The 17945-nt window shown below is 51.9% G+C and overlaps 1 protein-coding gene across 1 annotated transcript in view; it reads left to right on the forward strand.

The window, feature by feature from the left end:
- The first annotated feature begins 1322 nt into the window (after positions 1-1322).
- Positions 1323-17945, forward strand: part of LRRC38 (leucine rich repeat containing 38) — a 39491-nt gene continuing 22868 nt past the window's right edge. The window contains exon 1 of the mRNA XM_004024701.5: positions 1323-2441. Within this exon, the coding sequence (XP_004024750.5) occupies positions 1811-2441 (631 nt within the window). The 5' untranslated portion in view covers positions 1323-1810. The remainder of the gene's footprint in view (positions 2442-17945) is intronic.

Raw genomic sequence — 17945 nt, forward strand, 5'->3', positions numbered from 1 at the left:
ATACATCATTTATGTAGGCAGAAGCATTTTCATCCACTCTGGGAGCATTCAGACCACTCCTCCCGGCACCTGCCTCTTCAAGAGCATGAGACTGGGGTGGGGAAGCTGAGCCCTTGAAGTTGGGGACAGCAATGGCAAATTGGGCACCCTGGGAGAGTGGAGACAGAGACGGAGAACTGAGGGAGGTCTGGCTTAGTGGCCTGGAATGTAAGTACGGGAAAAGCTGCAGGACTCCAGGTGCCTCAAAGCTTCCCCCTGGGTCTCCCCCGCCTCTTCCCCAGGGCTCCTGCAAATATGCTCATCTGTTGAGCCCTTGGCTCCATCCCAGGGGATCAGTTTTTTCATCCCATGGCTCAGAGGCATCAAGTCGGCCTGTACCTTTGGAAGAAGGCCGAGGGCTTAGCTTTATGGCTTCAGAATCCGAGGCTCCACCAATCCCCAGCATGGCCAGGGGCCAGGGCAGGGTCTCTGGGGGCCTGCTGCCCAACAGCTGTTCCCTGGGTTATTTTGGTCTAGTGGGAGTCTGTCAATTCTAGGGCATTTGGACCAAAATAGCCAACAGCGGGACAATCTCTTGGTAGCTCTGTGGGGACCCCTCCCCATACAGAAGTTTCTAGAATGAGGTGGGACAGAAAGAAAGGAGTTTGGCATCGGGGTGGTGAAGAGGGAATTTTCCTGCCAGTGTCAGAGGCTGACATCAGCAATTCCTCACTGTCCTTTCATCTCAGCCTTGGCACGTTCCTGACTGCCTCCCTAGGCTATCCAAGGTGGGGTTTTGAGGGGGAGAGAGGAAAAGATAATTTTTGAACTTTGTTCTTGACTTCTTGGTCCTCCCCCAAAGCTGGTGAGATATATATTACCTTTTTCCATTTCACAAATGGAGCTACCAGGTCCACAGAGGCAGAGGTACTGGTCTGAGGCCACACAGCTTGGAAGCCAGGCCTGGTGACTCCAGGCCTCAGAGCCTCAGCGGCTGGACCTCTCAGACCAGCAGCTGATCCTTGCATGGATGCCAGTTCCATCCAGAAGTTCGGGGCCAGCATGGAAAGTGCTGACTGGCCCTGCGGGCCGCAGCGGGGGCCCTGGCAGCCACCTGCCTCGCTCACCCTCCAGCCTAAGATGGTTCAAGTGCAGGTGGGGGAGGGAAGAGGGAAGACCAGTCACTCACTCTCTCTCCTTGGAACCCCACCCAAATTCAGACCAGCAGACCCTGGCGCGGCACCCGAGAACCTGCAGGGATTGCCCACGGAGCAGAGTCAGAGTGACCCAGGTCCCACTCCCTTTGGCGACATAGGGTGGCGTGCAGGGAGCGTGCTTTGGCACCAGGCGGGCGCGAGGGGGCAGGGCGCACGCCCGGGACACGCCTTAGGGAAACCGCTCCTGGGCTTGGAAGCTGAACTTAGACTTCGAGTGCAGCCCGCCCGGTGCGCGCGGCGTCTTACTTCCAGATCTCGGAAATCAGCTGCCAGGGTGGGGCCGCGTTTTGGCGACGGCCACTCGGCCACCCCTGCCGCTCCCGCCTCTCCCAAGGGATTTTTCTAGCGGGTTAATTTCCTGTCCGGGTAAACCCTTTGGTGAGTCCCTCGCCCCTCCCTCCCCGCCCCCCCCTCTCCATCCCTGCTGTCCCGGCTCCCCAGTCCGTCCGCGCCGCGCTCCATCGCCCCCGCACGCCCGGGCGCACGCCCTCCCCGCCCGGGCCGCCCTCTGGCTCCCCGCGCCCGGCAGCCAGTGCCTCACCGCGCCGTCCCGCGCCAGGGCTCGTTCCGAGAGCCGCTTCCTTCTCGCCGCGGCCGGCGCGGGCCCCCCGGCCATGCGCCCCCGAGCCCCAGCTTGCGCCGCCGCGGCGCTCGGGCTCTGCAGCCTTCTGCTGCTGCTCGCGCCCGGGCACGCGTGCCCCGCGGGCTGCGCCTGCACCGACCCGCACACCGTGGACTGCCGCGACCGCGGGCTGCCCAGCGTGCCAGACCCTTTCCCCCTGGACGTGCGCAAGCTGCTGGTGGCCGGCAACCGCATCCAGCGGATCCCCGAGGACTTCTTCATCTTCTACGGCGACCTGGTCTACCTGGACTTCAGGAACAACTCGCTGCGCTCGCTGGAGGAGGGCACGTTCAGCGGCTCGGCCAAGCTCGTGTTCCTCGACCTCAGCTACAACAACTTGACCCAGCTGGGCGCCGGCGCCTTCCGCTCGGCCGGGAGGCTGGTGAAGCTTAGCCTGGCTAACAACAACCTGGTGGGCGTGCACGAGGACGCCTTCGAGACCCTGGAGTCGCTGCAGGTGCTGGAGCTCAACGACAACAACCTGCGCAGCCTCAGCGTGGCCGCCCTGGCCGCGCTGCCCGCGCTGCGCTCCCTGCGTCTGGACGGGAACCCCTGGCTGTGCGACTGTGACTTCGCCCACCTCTTCTCCTGGATCCAGGAGAACGCATCCAAACTGCCCAAGGGTGAGCCGAGCCGGCTAGGCTGGGGGAGGGAGGGAGGGGGGCAGGGAGAGGCCACCCCAGACCCCAGTCTGGGTGCGAGGAGCCGTGGGTTGAGTTTGGAAGAGGAGACTTGGGGGATCCTGAACTTTTCCTGGGTCTCTGCTGGGGAAGTGGGTGGAGAGGGATGCATCTGGAATTCTTTGGAGTTTCTGAACCCTGAGGCTGTACTTCTTCCCCTGTTTCTCCAGTAACTCACTTTACCAAGTTAGGGACCTTCCCGTTCTCGGGATGCCCAGGATCATCTCCCTGGGCTTTGAGTCCTAGGACTGGCGGGTGTGGATTACTTATGTGTCCCTGGTAAGCGGAATGCAGCCTACTCTATGGGAAACGGCCGTATTCTCAGTACTGTGCACGGGGAGTCAGCCAGTTCCAAGGGCTCTCCAGCAGCTTCCCGAGCCTAACCTGGCCTCTCAGCTTCTCAGCTCCAGTTTGCTCTTCTGTCTAATATGGGTGAGGAAGATTTCTGATGAGGAATAATGGCAGCCCATTAAGAGCCAATGATGCAGTAATGATTTGTAGTTCTCTGTGGCTTTTCAGCCAGATGTGAAAAAGCTGAACCAAAATGTAGTGGGCTGGTGCCCCCTTTGCTTTCCTGGTGCACGCTTCCAATGGCGGCGTGGGCATAAAAACTCACTTGGCAGACGGGAACACCAGGGCGGAGGGAGTTAAGGGGTTCCATTAAGGCCCGCAGGAAGGGAGCGCGGGTGGAGCTGAGAAGGAGGGGACCCCAGCATCCACAGGGATGAGCACCCAGAGTGAGGAGGGAGGTGGCAGGTGGGTGTCCTTCCCCCAAGTGGAATCCAGCCTCCCACTTGTGACCCTGTGAGCACCAGTGCCCGCAGTGACCTCTCAGAGCTGAACTCTGCCTCCTGCCTTGCTCTCAAGATTTCAGCAGAATTGGGACCACAGCTGCAAGGCGCACATCATGCAGGTGCGCACATCATGCAAGGTGACATACATGCAGATTTAGCTTCAGAATATATATATTTTTCCACTTACGGAGAAATCAAGGATGCTGTTCATCTGTGTGCTGAACTCCTGCATTCATATCTTCATTCCCAACTGTCATCAAACACACCCCATGCTTCGGGGTGCTCACTCTTCAGCAAATGCAGGCCCCTGAGCCATCACTTTCAGCCCAGGCTGGCTGAAATTCCTAAAACGATCTGGCCTGCAGGGTGCAGAGTCCCCACCTTTAAACTTTGTCCTCATCCACTTGTCTGGCTTCCCAGACCCTGCCCACCAGTAGACTCGGTCCTGGAGACAGGAGTGACCGGATGAAAAGCTCATGGTGGGATGGGGTACACCTTGGTTCTGCTTTCTTCTGCCTTTCCTTTTCAGTGGGGTTGGCACCATTCACCCCTGTTGTTGGTTGGGTTGGTTTATTGGCTCCAGTTGTCTTCCAGGTGAAGGTAAGGTTTTATGAAGTCAGGAGCTGTGGGTTTGTCTCAGTTCTGCCATGGTGACTGTGACCTTGAACAGGCCACTTGTCCCATTTGGGCCTCAGTTTCCTCATCTCTAGAATTCTTGCGTTGACCTCTGAGATCTCCAGAGAGCCCTGGATTTGGAATCTGAAGACATGGATTTAAGTCCTGGCCTAAAATCTGGGGGACTCTGGGTGGGTCACTCCAGTTTTTTAAGCTTCACCTTTCCCTTGAGTGAAATCAAGACATGGGTAGTGCTGCGTAGTCCATCCCACCCAGTGGTTGTCGAGATCCAAACAAGGTGATGTGGGTGAAAGTAATGAGCAATGGAAGTGAAATGTTCCTCCTCCTGCTGTCTGTGATGTGGGGAAGAAACTGGACTCAGATAGGAAGGATGGACAGGTTCAGAGCAAGGAGCCATGTCCAGAGCCCTGGGAACAGGGTTTGGGGGTATGGCTTTGTCTCAGCCAGTAGGGAGAGGACAGACACAGCTCCAGGGCACCTCACAGGGTGCAGTGCCATGAGCAGCTCTGGTCTCACTGCCACTGTCCATGCTGTGTGGCCCGAGAGTATCTCCTAAACTGTGAGCCACATGCAGGGTGGGTGGTGGAGGTTCCAGCAGATACCTTGAAGTGAGACCCGCATTCAGGTTTGGACTCAGGTTTATAATCTTAGGCAAGTCCCTGACCTCTCCAAGCCTCAGTTTCTTTGCATCTGGATTCAGAATGTGGTAATGGTGTCCTCTGCCGTGCTTCCTGTGAGATTTAAATGATATTATCTCTGTAAAGGACACCGTCTTGCTTAGCGTGTGGTAGGTGCTCAATAGGTGTTCACCGCCCCCTCCCTCCTCCTCCTGCATTTGTGCTTTTTCTACTTTTCACAGAGACAGCTCAGAGCCCAGACTGGCACCAAGCTGCTTGCCTTGAAATCCTGCCTCTACTTCTTACTGATTGTGTGATCTTTTTGTACCCGTTTCCTCATCTGTAAAATGGGGCTGATACAGTATCCACCTTCTAGGCTTGTTAGGAGGATTAGAAGGGCATTATTTATAAAGGACCGAGAACAGTGCCTGGCTCACAGTATGTACTATGTAAGTGTTTTAATTGACGCTGTTGTTATTATCCTGTTTTGACTAGAGAAGTGATGTAACTTGCCTTAGATCACACAGAGAGTTAAACCCAGAGCTGGGGGTGCACCAGGATCTCCTAGCTCCCAGTACCTCCTCCGTGAGGACCACCTACTTCCTGCCGGAGAAAACCAGGCTCCATGAGGGTACAAGGTCCAGGGCTTTCTAGGCAGGCCTTCTGCCTCTTCCAGGGGAGGAAATTGAAGGAAGGAGCAAAGAGGATCCTACCCTTGCTTTCCCTTGCCTCCCTGCCCCCTTGTCCCCCAGAGAAGCAAGACAGAGCCCAGCGAAGTGGGGAGGAGATAAAGACACAAAAGTGGGGAGCACCATGGTGTTTCTCAAAGCGTCACCTGAGAACCACCTGCATGAGAATCACCAGGGGAGCTTGTGTGAAGTGCAGAGTCACAGGACCCCAGATCTACGGCTGAGTGAGGGCCTGGGGGTAGGGGGCTGAGGCCTGGGGATCTGCATTTTAGCAAGCTCCACACCTCCAGGGGATTCCTGTGCATGGGGCTTTTCGCTGGCTCTGTGGTGCAGTAACTCACTCATGGTGGGACTGTGTATAAGTTGCCTGTCCTCTGTGCCTTCAATTTTTCTCTTATAAACAAAGAGTGTAGGTAGGAGGACCGTAAGTCTCCTTCTAAGTCTAAAGTTCTACAGTTTTAGGGAAGGGGACATTGACTTGGTTTTAAAAGTTGGGAAGTCAAGGCCTGGGGAGGCACGTGACCTCCAAAGACCCCTCTGCTGGAATTCAGGGGGCTGTAGTCTCTGGGCATTAGGGAGGGCAGAGCTCTTGGGTACACTGGGGCTCTGGGCTCATGGGCCTGAGATGCTGTCACAGTGTGGAAGGACTTTACACTTGCTGTCCCTAGCCCTGGTCCTGGGCCATAGGGAGAAAATGCCGCTGGGTTTGAGAAACCGAGGCCAGTGGGCATGAGGCTTGGTAGGGGTCACTGGACTCTGGGCTTGGCTTTGGAGGGGCACAGAGCATCTGACACAGCCCACAACATGCCTGGGAGTGTATCACAGGAGGGGCACTTGCAGCTGTCAAGGTGGGAGGCTGCATTCACCCAGGCACCCTCTTGCACTTCCCTTTCTAGCTGCAGCCACGTGTGGCCTGAAGGTCACAGCCTACAGCACTAGGAAAGAGATTCGAGCTGATTCTCTCGCTCTACAACCTTGACGCATGGAGGGATAGGGAGGGCAAGGCTGGGAGGAAGGATGGACTGGGGCGGAATTAAACGGAACCACATGTCATGCCTTGGGTCTGTGAACCCTGTCTCCTGGGTGGAGACAGCTTCCCAGAAAAGATCCACTAAAGAGCGTCTGGAGCATCTGAGCATTTGGGGGCTTGGGTACCCCATGGGGCAGACCCTGAAGATAACATCCTGTCTAGGAAGGGCATCATGGCAGGCAGGTCATGTCGTTTAACCCCATCAGCTTACCAGATCTGACTTGGGGCTTGCTGGGGGAGCCTCTCCCCATTTCCCCGAAGCTCCACTTCCGTTTTCTGATGTCAGACACTGTGAGGGCCTGGTTTGGTCAGAGGAATGAGGAGTTCTTGTTATACTGACAACATAAATGGTATTTCAGCCTAAGGGACAAACCCGGCGCTTGCCTGAAGGTCACACTGGTCCTTTCTCCCAGGTGACTCTATTTCTTTTTCTTCTTTGAGAAAATAAAAGCAGCTTTATGTTCCTGATGATAAAAATACAGGCTCCTGTTATTAGACTGGGGAAATGCCGAAAGTATCATGAAGAAAATAAAGGTACCCAGAATCCCATTGCTATGAAAGTTTTGCTATATTTTATTCTAGTTTTATTCTTACATATATGTAAACAGATTGATATTATACTGTACATTCGCAAAATGATTTTTTTCTGTTACTGAATTGGGAGCATTTCCTGTCATTACAGTTGTCGGAGGATTTAACTTGAAATGGCCTTGAGAATAGGTCATTTTATAGATTTATTAATTGGACTCATCCCCTGTTGTTAGAAGTGTGGGTTGTTTCGTTTTATTTTTTGTATGTAGGCAGTGCTGAGCTGAATATCCTTACACACGGAAAGTCTGTGGAAACCTCTGGTTATTTTATCTGGGGTGGAAACACAGGGTGAAAGTCTATGCTTTTTTTATTGTTTTGAGATGGGGTCTTGCTCTGCCACCCAGGCTGGAGTGCAGTGGCATGATCTCAGCTCACTGCAACCTCCGCCTCCCGGGTTCAAGCTCTTCTACTGCCTCAGCCTCCCCAGTAGCTGGGATTACAGGCACCTGCCACCATGCCAGGCTAATTTTTGCATTTTTAGTAGAGACGGGGTTTTACCATATTGGCAAAGCTGATCTCGAACTCCTGACTTCAGGTGATCTACCTGCCTTGGCCTCCCAAAGTGTGCTGGTATTACAGGCGTGAGCCACTGAGCCCAGCCAAGTCTATGCTTTTTTTTTAAACCCCTGAATGCATTAATGGTGCCAGCTGCCTGGCACCATTAGCAGAGAGTACAGGTGTAGCCACACCTTTCCCATTGTTTTTGTTTGTTAGTTTGTTTTGAGATGGAGTTTTGGTCTGTCACCCAGGCTGGAGTGCAGTGGTGTGATCTCGACTCACTGCAACCTCCACCTCCCAGGTTCAAGTGATTCTCCTGCCTCAGCCTCCCAAGTAGCTGGGATTATAGGCGCACGCCACCGCACCCAGCTAATTTTTGTATTTTTAGTAGAGATGGGGTTTCACCATGTTGGCCAGGCTTGTCTCAAACTCCTGACCTCAGGTGATCCACTCACCTCGGCCTGGCAAAGTGCTGGGATTACAGGCGTGAGCCACTGCGCCTGGCCCCCAGTGTTTTTTATTCTCATTTTTAAAAAATGTTTTTCAATTTGATGGGCAAGACAACAACATCTCCTTATTGCTTTAATTTGCATTATTTGCTCACCGGTCGAGTGAACATTTTGTGTGTGTTTATACCTGAGAGAGCTGTGTTCCTGGGCAGAGGCTTTTGAAGTCTCGGTTTTCATGCAAGTGACCTCTGTCCTGCTGTTGATGAGTCGGTGCATGTCCTGTGTGCCACAGTCCACTGCATGTTTAACTTGTCCCTTAGAGTTGAGTCACTGGGGTGTCACCTTTCTCACCATTACCAGTGTCCAGGAACCAGGTGCCAGCTCTTGTGGGCACTGTGGTCTGGCCTTCTGGTGCCAAACCAACTGCAAGCTTGACCTAAGGTAACCTCACCGAGGGGTCTGCCTTGGTTGCTGCCTGGAGAGCCCCCACAGGGTCATCCTACTCTGGCCCCAAAAACCAGATCTTTCTAAAAATGTTCAACTCATCCAGTTACTCTACCAGTGAACTCAAAGGGAACGCTTTTTGCTGAACAACATAAGACAGTGGACAGATAGCCCCAGGGGAACCCAGGAGGGGATTTGGTTTGGAGAGGACAGTATCGCCAGTAGGTACATCAGGCAAGTTCCAGCCGGCTCAGTTACCCAAAGGGTTAAGCCCTTTAAGCCAAATGGCTGCACAGTTCCTGCTGTCCTAGCATCTTGTGGTCTGGAACATGGTTTGTAGGGATGAGGTGCTTGGCCGGCCTTATCAGTCTTCGGGCTGGTGCAGGCTGTAAAAATGCATCAGGGCCAGGCGTGGTGGCTCAGGCCTGTAATCCCAGCACTTTGGGAGGCCAAGGCGGGCGAATCACCTGAAGTCAGGAGTTCAGGACCAGCCTGGCCAAGATGGCGAAACCCCATCTCTACTAAAAATACTAAAAACTAGCTGGGCATGGTGGCATGCACCTGTAATCCCAGCTACTTGGGAGGCTGAGGCAGGAGAATCGCTTGAACCTGGGAGGTGGAGGTTGCAGTGAGCCGAGATCATGACACTGCACTCCAGCCTGGGCGACTGAGCGAGACTCTGTCTCAAAAAAAAGAAAAAAGAAAAAGAAATGCATCAGGACCTCCATGTGCTGGGAGTTGTGGTGAGTCCCTGGGTCAGGAGCACTGGTGGTTCTGAGTCAACTCACATCCTGAGCACGGCCACAGTAAGATCCCAGCCGAGCGCATCCCTTTCGGTCCCGGGAAACATCATGGGCTGTGATGCCGCAGGTCCGTGCCTGTGCTGTTACCTGTCCTGGGGTTCTTTCTTCCTCCCCATTCCCTGCCTTGACTTCTTTACCCTTCTGGTTCCCACTTAACCTTCCATGCTCCACCTCTTCTCGGGGCTCCTGAGGCTGGGTTGGGAGCCCATCCTGTGAGATCTCCTGGGATGCTGTGCTTATCCTGTGACCACTGCCTGACATTACAGGTCACGTCTGACCCTTTCTGAGGAGGCAACATGTGTCTTGTTCTTCCTTGAATCCCCAGAGGCTCGTACAACACAGGGCGTATTTGGAAACCTTCCAGTGGCTCCCATTGCATTTAGAATCAACCGAGCTCCCTCCCACAGTCCAGACGGGCCCTTCCCTATCACTTCTCCTCCCTCCCTGCCCCTTCCCCACCCATGCCACACCAGCCTTGTTCTGTCCCCGGAACACGCCCAAGTGCCAGTATCCAGCCGGAGACCCTGAACTTGCTGCTGTCTCTGCCTGGAAGGACACCTCCCCCCACCCCGATCTTCCTCATCACCAGGTCTTCCATCAAGCATCACCTCCTCCGAGAGGCCTTCCCTGACCATCCCACCCCTACCCCATCACTCTTGGTCACATCTTCTTGTTGTAGTTACGTGGTAACATTCACTGAGGTTGACATTATCAAATTCACACATTTTGTCCCACTAGAAATGCAGGCTCCAAGAGGCCAGCATGCCTGCTGCTGTCAGCCGTACCCTGCATAGGAGACTAGGAGGGTCTCAGTGAGGCTGTGGGAGTGAGTGAGCCAAGGAATGCACACTCCTAGGGGTCATCCAGGGATGGGCCCAAATCACTGGACTTTGTTTTTGTTTTCAGCAAATATCCCTCGGTGGCTTTGGGTCAGCAAAGCATATCCGGATTGCCTTCAGCCAAGGCAGGGCCCAGAATGCATGTTCTCAGGGTTTCTTTCCTAGGTTGGGTTGTTGTGATCTTGGTCAAATCCCCGGTAGCCCCCTGAGCCGCAGCTCCTGCTATGCAGGAGGGAGGGAGCGGCTACTCTGCCCCCAGCTGCGGGAGTGGTGCTGGAAGAGGAGAGGAGCCCTGGAGAGGCTGCTGGAATGTTCTTCCCTCCTCTGCTAAGCACAGCGGGAGTGGCTGATGGACAGAATTCAGGATGCCGAGGCCACAGGTCTCAGTTTAACTCCAGCTGAATCGGACAGCTTTGCTTATCAATTCACAGAAACAGAAACCAATGTCATCTGGAGTAAGCAAATAGGAGGGTTACTCTTAAGGATGCAGGTGTGGCCAGGAACACTTGGTCCTGAACAGTCAAGCCCCAGGAAGTCGTGGGAGCAGAACTGGGGCACAGGAAACAGCACCCCTTTTCCTCGCTCATGTGCTTGTCTCCGCTTCTCATACTGTTTTTTCTTTCTTTGTTTCTCTTTTCTTTCTCTTTTTCTTTTTTCTTTTCTTTTCTCTCTTTCTTTCTTTCTTTTTTCTCTTTTCTTTTCTCTTTCTTTCTCTCTGTCTCTTCTTTCTTTCCCCCTCCCCTCCCCTCCCCTCCCCTCCCCTCCCTTCCCCTCCCTTCCCCTCCCCTTCCCCTCCCCTCCCCCCTTCAACACAGTCTCACTCTGTCACCGAGGCTGGAGTGCAGTGGCGCAATCTCGGCTCACTGTAACCTCTGCCTCTCGGGTTCAAGCTATTCTCATGCCTCAGCCTCCTGAGTAGCTGGGATTACAGGTAGTGTACACTACCACACCCAGCTATTTTTTGTATTTTTAGTAGAGACGGGGTTTTGCCACATTGGCCAGGCTGGTCTCGAACTCCTGGCCTCAAGTAAACCATCCACCTTAGCCTCCCAAAGTGCCGGGATTACAGGCATGAGCCACTGTGCCCAGCCTCATGCTGATTTCTTATTTTTCTCTCTGTGTATTGATGGGCTTTCTCTGTTTTCCTATCTGTGTGGCAAAAAATATGTACCGTGGTTACCATGGGTCTGGGGCAGGGCTGGGCAGGCCACCCCCGGCATCCATGACTGTCTGTGCTTCCAATGAGCTGTCCGATGGCAGATAAGTCCCCTGATGTTCCTGGTCCTCAGTGTCCCCTGATGTTCCTGGTCCTCAGTGTCCCCTGGTCAAATGTAGGTGATAGCATCTCTCCTTTGACCTCAAGTGATAGTCATATAAAAAAGCTTTTGAGCAATTTCCTCCATCACCACGTATAGAAGCTGTTATTATTTTGTCTTTGTTTAAAGCACAGAAATGTGGCCAAACAGACCAGATATGTATACAGGCTTACGAAACCCAATGAACTAAGGAATTGCCTGTCAAATCCCAAATGTGTGACAACCCACACAGACAGCAGTATCTGTGAAAGTGCATCCTCCCAGCGGCTCTTGGCCGGCTCTTGCACGTCGGAGGCTGCCAATTAAGAGTCCTCTGGCGTCCCATCTTCTCCATCCTCCCAGCTGGATATGTGGTAAATGTCAAGGTCAGGGAGTCAGGACCTTGAGGGAGCTATGGGCCATTGAAGATGAAGGGGCAGCTTCTCAAAGGCCAACAGAAACCGAACAGCCAAGGATCGTGGTCCCAATCCCGGCTCCAACGTTAGCTCCCAGTGGGTCCTCCGAGTCACGTGCTTCTCTCGGCTTCAGCCTTCTCATCTCTTAGAGAGTGGATTTTCGCAGATAAGGAGTGAAGGAATGTGACCCCAGATGCCCCCAGGGTCAGCTGGGTGAGGTTAGCAGAAGCAGCCAGTTGGAGTCAGCAGAGAATATAGGTATATAAACAATTTAGAGTGAGCTGGGCGCAGTGGCTCACGCCTGTAATCCCAGCACTTTGGGAGGCCGAGGCGGGCCGATCACCTGAGGTCAGCAGATCGAGACCAGCCTGGCTAACATGGTGAAACCCCGTCTCTACTAAAAATCCAAAAATTAGCCAGGCATGGTGGAGCATGCCTGTAGTCCCAGCTACTCGGGAGGCTGAGGCAGGAGAATGGCATGAACCCAGGAGGCGGAGCTTGCAGTGAGCCGAGATCGTGCCACACTGCACTCCAGCCTGGGTGACAGAGCGAGACTGTCTCAAAATAAATAAGTAAATAAAAACAAAATAAATAAACAATTTAGAGTGCTGGCTGAACTCCAAAACCTGTTCCTCCCACTGGCCACCAGTGGTAGATCCCTGCTCTAGGTGACCAAGAGGGCCCCTTTTCATTCTGATGTAAGCTGATGCTGGGACCTCTTGTGTCAGCCTCCTCCAGGGCACAGGATGAAAGAGTCTGAGGCTCCCAGGAAAGGTCCCCTGGGTGGGTCCCTGTGGCAAATGTCCCACCACCCCAGGAGCTCCCTTTCAAATCAGGAGGTGCAAGAGTTTGTTCCTGTCTTCATTTGAAAAAAAATACTTCCCTCCTTGAGTTATTGGAAAGAATAGCATTGCTTTTTCATAAGACCCCAATGAGATGATGTGTGCTTTTAGATCATCTACATCAGAAATGATCATCTGCATCAGAAGTGAAAGTTGAAGGTGGTCACCTGGAGTGGGGCAAGGAGCTTAGAGCTGAAGGTCAGGACCTCCTTCACTTGACAGGTCACCTAACTTCCCTGGGGTTTTGTTCCCTTGCCTGTCATCCTGAGGTTTGTCGAGAGGATCGAGGAAACACGGATGTGAAAGATCTTTAGAAGAGAATGGAGGCATGTTTGCAAATGAGGAGGGCTTGTGTTAGCCCAGTAAAATGACAGTGGTTTATAGACCATTCCTCATCTCCCCTTCCAAGTCACATGGCAAGCCACAGAATAGCAACAGGGCAGCCAGACAAGGAGAGAGGGTGACGGTCCAGGCCACAAGAACTGCTTGCTGATGGGAAACCCCGGCTCCAGAGTTCATTTGTGTGTGCAGGAGTCAGAGGGAGGAGGTGGTGAGGGGGTGAGGAACCCTCCCAGCCAGTGCCTGGGAGCAGCAAGGCTGGGGAAGCACGTGGGGGCAGGTATGGGAGCCCCGAGGTCAGGGGAAAGAAGCGAGTTCCCTGGAAAAGTGACCAGAAGGATAGACAGCCTAGTGCCAATAGTGATTTTCTCTGGGTGAGAAGGTGGTTTTATTTTATTTTATTTTATTTTATTAAATAATCAATAGACTTTGGCCAGGTGCGGTGGCTCACACCTGTAATCCCAGCCCTTTGGGAGGCCAAGGCGGGCAGACTACCTGAGGTCAGGAGATTGAGACCAGCCTGGCTAACACGGTGAAACCCCGTCTCTACTAAAAATACAAAAAAAAAAAAAAATTGGCTGGGCGTGGCAGCGTGCACCTGTAGTCCCAACTGCTGGGGAGGCTGAGGCAGCAGAATGGCATGAACCCGGGAGGTGGGGCTTGCAGTGAGCCAAGATCATGCCACTGCATTCCAGCCTGGGTGACAGAGCAAGACTCCATCCCCCCCCCCCCCCAAAAATAATTAGCCAGGTGTGGCGGCAGGTGCCTGTAGTCCCAGCTACTCGGGAGGCTGAGGCAGGAGAATGGTGTGAACCCAGGAATGGTGCAGATCATGCCACTGCACTCCAGCCTGGGCAACAGAGCGAGACTCTGTCTCAAAAAACAAACAAACGAACAAACAAATAAAAACAAAAATGAGCCGGGCATGGTGGCGCCCACCTGTAATCCCAGCTGCTAGGGAGGCTGAGGCAGGAGAATTGCTTGAACCCAGGAGTTGGAAGTTGGAGTGAGCTGAGATCACTCTACTGCACCCCAGCCTGGGCAACAGAGTGAGATTCCGTCTCAAAATAAATAAATAAATAAAATAATTAATAGACTTTGTTAAGAGCAATTTGAGGTTTATGGAAAATTAAGCAGACAGTAAAGATTTCCCTTTACCTCTCACCCTGCACAGTTTCCCCTATTTTAACATCTTGCATTAGTATGTCACATCTGTGCCATAAATACATAAGTACTATATATAGTATATATACTGTATTTATATGCTGTATATATTCATATAAGTATGCCACCTACTATTTAGTATATACTAATATATATGCATATATATATCTATATTAGTATGCCACATCAGTACCATATATTGCATAAACCAATATGATGAACCAGTGTCACTGTGATTATTCACTAAAGCCCACAGCAAGTTTACAAGAGGGTTCATTCTGTGATGCATATTCCATGGGTTTTGACAAAGGGATTATGTCATGTAATCCTTCACGATCATAGAATCACGCAGAATAGTTTTACTGACCCTCAAAATCTCTGTGCCCCGCTCATTCATTCGTCTCCCCTCCCTCCTCAACCCCTCGTAACCACTGATCTTTTCGCTGCCTCTAGCTTTGCCTTTTCCAGAATGTCGTATCATTTAAAATTTCTCTTTCGTATGCTTTCTGGCGTTCACTTTGTAACCTTTTATTTTAGTATAACACTGTAAACCAAAAGGTATCTGAGACAGGTCTCAATCAATTTAGAAAGTTTATTTTGGCAAGGTTCAGAATGCGTGTATGACATAGCCTCAGGAGGTCCTGAAGACATGGGCCTAAGGTGGTCGGGGCACAGCTTGGTTTTATACATTTTAGGAAGACATGAGACATCAGTCAATATATGTTAGATGTACCTTGGTTCGATCCGGAAAGGTGGGACAACTTGAAGTGGGGAGGGGGCCTCCAGGTCATAGGTAAATAAGAGACAAACCGTTTCATTCTTTTAAGTTTCTGATTAGCCTTTTGCTGAATGCTCTATTTACAGGAATAGTCACTTATGCCGCAGTGTGGCTTAGTGAAACAGTAGGGCAAAGGAAGCATTCAGATGGGCATTCGTCTCATATGAGCAGAGAGATGACTTTGAGTTCTGCCTGCCCTTTTTCCACAGAGAATTTCCTTGTGGGCAAATTGTGAGGGAGGTATGTAGCTTTTTTCTTTTCTTTTTTAAATCTTGCAGCTTTTTTTTTTTTTTGAGACAGAGTCTCACTCTGTCGCCCGGGCTGGAGTGCCGTGGCATGATCTCGGCTTACTGCAATCTCTGCCTCTCGGGTTCAAGTGATTCTCCTGCCTCAGCCTCCCAAGTAGCCGGGATTATAGGCGCGCGCATGCGTGCTACCATGCCCGGCTAATTTTTGTAGTTTTAGTAGAGACGGGGTTTCTCCATGCTGGCCAGGCTGCTCTCCAACTCCTGCCCTCAGGTGATCTGCCTGCCTCGGCCTCCCAAAGTGCTGGGATTACAGGCATGAGAGACCAAGCCCAGCCAATCTTTGTAGCTATCTTACTTAGGAATAGAATGGGAGGCAGGTTCACCCTGTACAGTTCCCAGCTTGACTTTTCCCTTTGGCTTAGTGACTTGGGTGAGATTTATTTTCCTTTCACAATACACATATGGAAAGCGTGCATACCTACTGCGAGGAACCTCCCGTGGGTCGCACTGTGGTCTGGAAGCCTGCACACAGCTCCAGTCCTGCTGCCTCTCTGCCTCATGTAACTAACTGCCTGCTCCCCTTATCTTTTCAGGCTGGGGCCGTGAGACCACCCCTCCCACTGGCCTGAGCCCTGGGGTACCGCACTATCCCCTGTTGACTTCCTAAATCCAGTACACACCTTTGTAACCAGCCCCTTTGTTAGACTCACTTCAAATAACCCTGTTTGAGTGGGCCATGCTGGGATCCTGACAAAGGAAGCAAATTCCTGCAAGGAATTGAGCAAGGAGCAATGGAAAAGGATGCTATGGGTTGAATTGTGTCTCCCTGTTACCCCCAAGTTCACACATGGAAGTCTTAACTCTAAATACTTCAGAATGTGACCTTGTTTAGAAATAGGATCATCTGGCCAGGTGTGGTGGCTCATGCCTGTAATCCCAACACTTTGGGAGGCTGGGGCGGGTGGATCACTTGAGGTCAGGTGTTTGAGTCCAGCCTGGCCAACATGGTGAAACCCCGTCTCTACTAAAAGTACAAAAATTAGCTGGGTTTGGTGGCGGGCACCTGTAATCCCAGCTACTCGAGAGATGGAGGCAGGAGAATTGCTTGAACCTGGGAGGCGGAAGTTGCATAGTGAGCCGAGATCATGCCACTGCACTCCAGCGTGGGTGACAGAGTAGGACTGTCTCAAAAAAACAAACAAAAAAAATGCAGTGGGATCATCGTTGTAGATGTTAGCCTGAACCCAGTATGACTGGTGTCCTTATAAAAAGGGGGAATTTGGACAGACACGCACACCGGGAGAAGGCCACATGAAGATGAAGGCAGAGGTAAAGGTGCTGTACCTACAAACTAAGGAAAGCCAGAGATTCCCAGCAAACCACCGGAGCCAGTGGGGAGGCCTGGAACACATTCTTCCTACAGCCCCTGGAGAGAACCAGCTCTGCCGATGCCTTGATCTCAGATGTTCAGCCTGCAGAATTCTGAGACAAGCATTTCTGTTGTATAAGCCACCCAGTTGGTGGTATTGTGTTGCAGCCACCCCAGGAAACACCCGCAGGGGATAATGCTAACAGCTCGCTTGCCAGAGGCAGGGAGTGGGTTACAGCCTCTAGAATGGGTCCAGCCCTTAGGTTTTTTTGTTTATTTGGTTTTTATTTTGTTTTGTTTTTTGAGACAGAGTCTCGCTGTGTCACTCAGGCTGGAGTGCAGTGGCGCAATTTTGGCTCACTGCAACCTCCGCCTCCCAGGTTCAAGCGATTCTCCTGCCTCAGCCTCCTGAGTAGCTGGGACTGCAGGCATGCACCACCACGCCTGGGTAATTTTTGTATTTTTAGTAGAGATGTGGGTTCACCATGTTGCTCAGGCTGGTCTTGAACTCCTGACCTTGTGATCCGCCTGCCTCAGCCTCCCAAAGTGCTGAGATTACAAGTGTGAGCCACTGTGCCTGTGCCTGGCCTCTCAGCCTTCAGATTTTATAATATCCAAATACATTGCTTTCCTTGGTTTGCGTGTGGGGAAATAAGCGCTAAAACACCAACTGGGCTCTTTTTTTTGTTTGTTTGGTTTTTTTTTGGTTGGGGGTCGTCTCTGCTTCCTGCCCCAGAGCAGGCTCCTCTCCCCTGGCTTCATTTTGTCAATTATCTGCTCGATTCCAGGCGCTGAGCTGAAAACTCTTGGGCTGCGCGGCCTGATAGAAATAGAATGCAAGCTGCAGAGATAATTTCAGATGTTCCAGCAGCCATATTTAAAACAGAAAAATGAGCAGATGAGATGAACTTGGATATTTTATTTAATCCAGCATATCCAAAATGTCATTTCTTTTTTTTTTTTTTTTTGTGATGGAGTTTTTCACTCTTGTTGCCCAGGCTGAAGTGCAATGGTGCAATCTTGGCTCACGGCAACCTCGGCCTCCAGGGTTCAAGCGATTCTCCTGCCTCAGTCTCCTGAGTAGCTGGGATTACAGGCAGACACAACTACACCCAGCTAATTTTGTAGTTTTGGTAGAGACGGGGTGTCTCCATGTTGGTCAGGCTGGTCTCAGATGATCTGCCCTCCTCGGCCTCCCAAAGTGCTAGGATTACAGGCATGAGCCACCGTGCTTGGCCCAAAATGTCATTTCAATGTGTAATCAATGGAAAAATTAATCATGAGCTATTTTTCCTTTTTTTTCATATGAAGTCTTCAGAATCGCTCCAGTTTATATGGAGTGATTCCCCCAGAGAGGAAGCCAAGGTGCAAACAGGTTAATGTAAGTTGGTCACCAGCCAAGAAGTGGCAGAGGTGAGGTGTGACTCCAGGATCTTTGTTGATGACCATTTTGTGGCCGCTCAAATCTCACGTCAGAAACTAGAGTCTCTTAGCCACAAGCTCCCACGCTTGCTTCAGGCTGAGAACCAAACGTAGTGAGTCTTCCTGAGTCAGAACCTTGACTCGGAGGGAGGTAAATCCAAGGTGACCTGACCGTATTAGTGGA

The sequence above is a fragment of the Gorilla gorilla genome, chromosome 1 (assembly GCF_029281585.2).
Source record: "Gorilla gorilla gorilla isolate KB3781 chromosome 1, NHGRI_mGorGor1-v2.1_pri, whole genome shotgun sequence".
Classification (NCBI taxonomy): domain Eukaryota; kingdom Metazoa; phylum Chordata; class Mammalia; order Primates; family Hominidae; genus Gorilla; species Gorilla gorilla.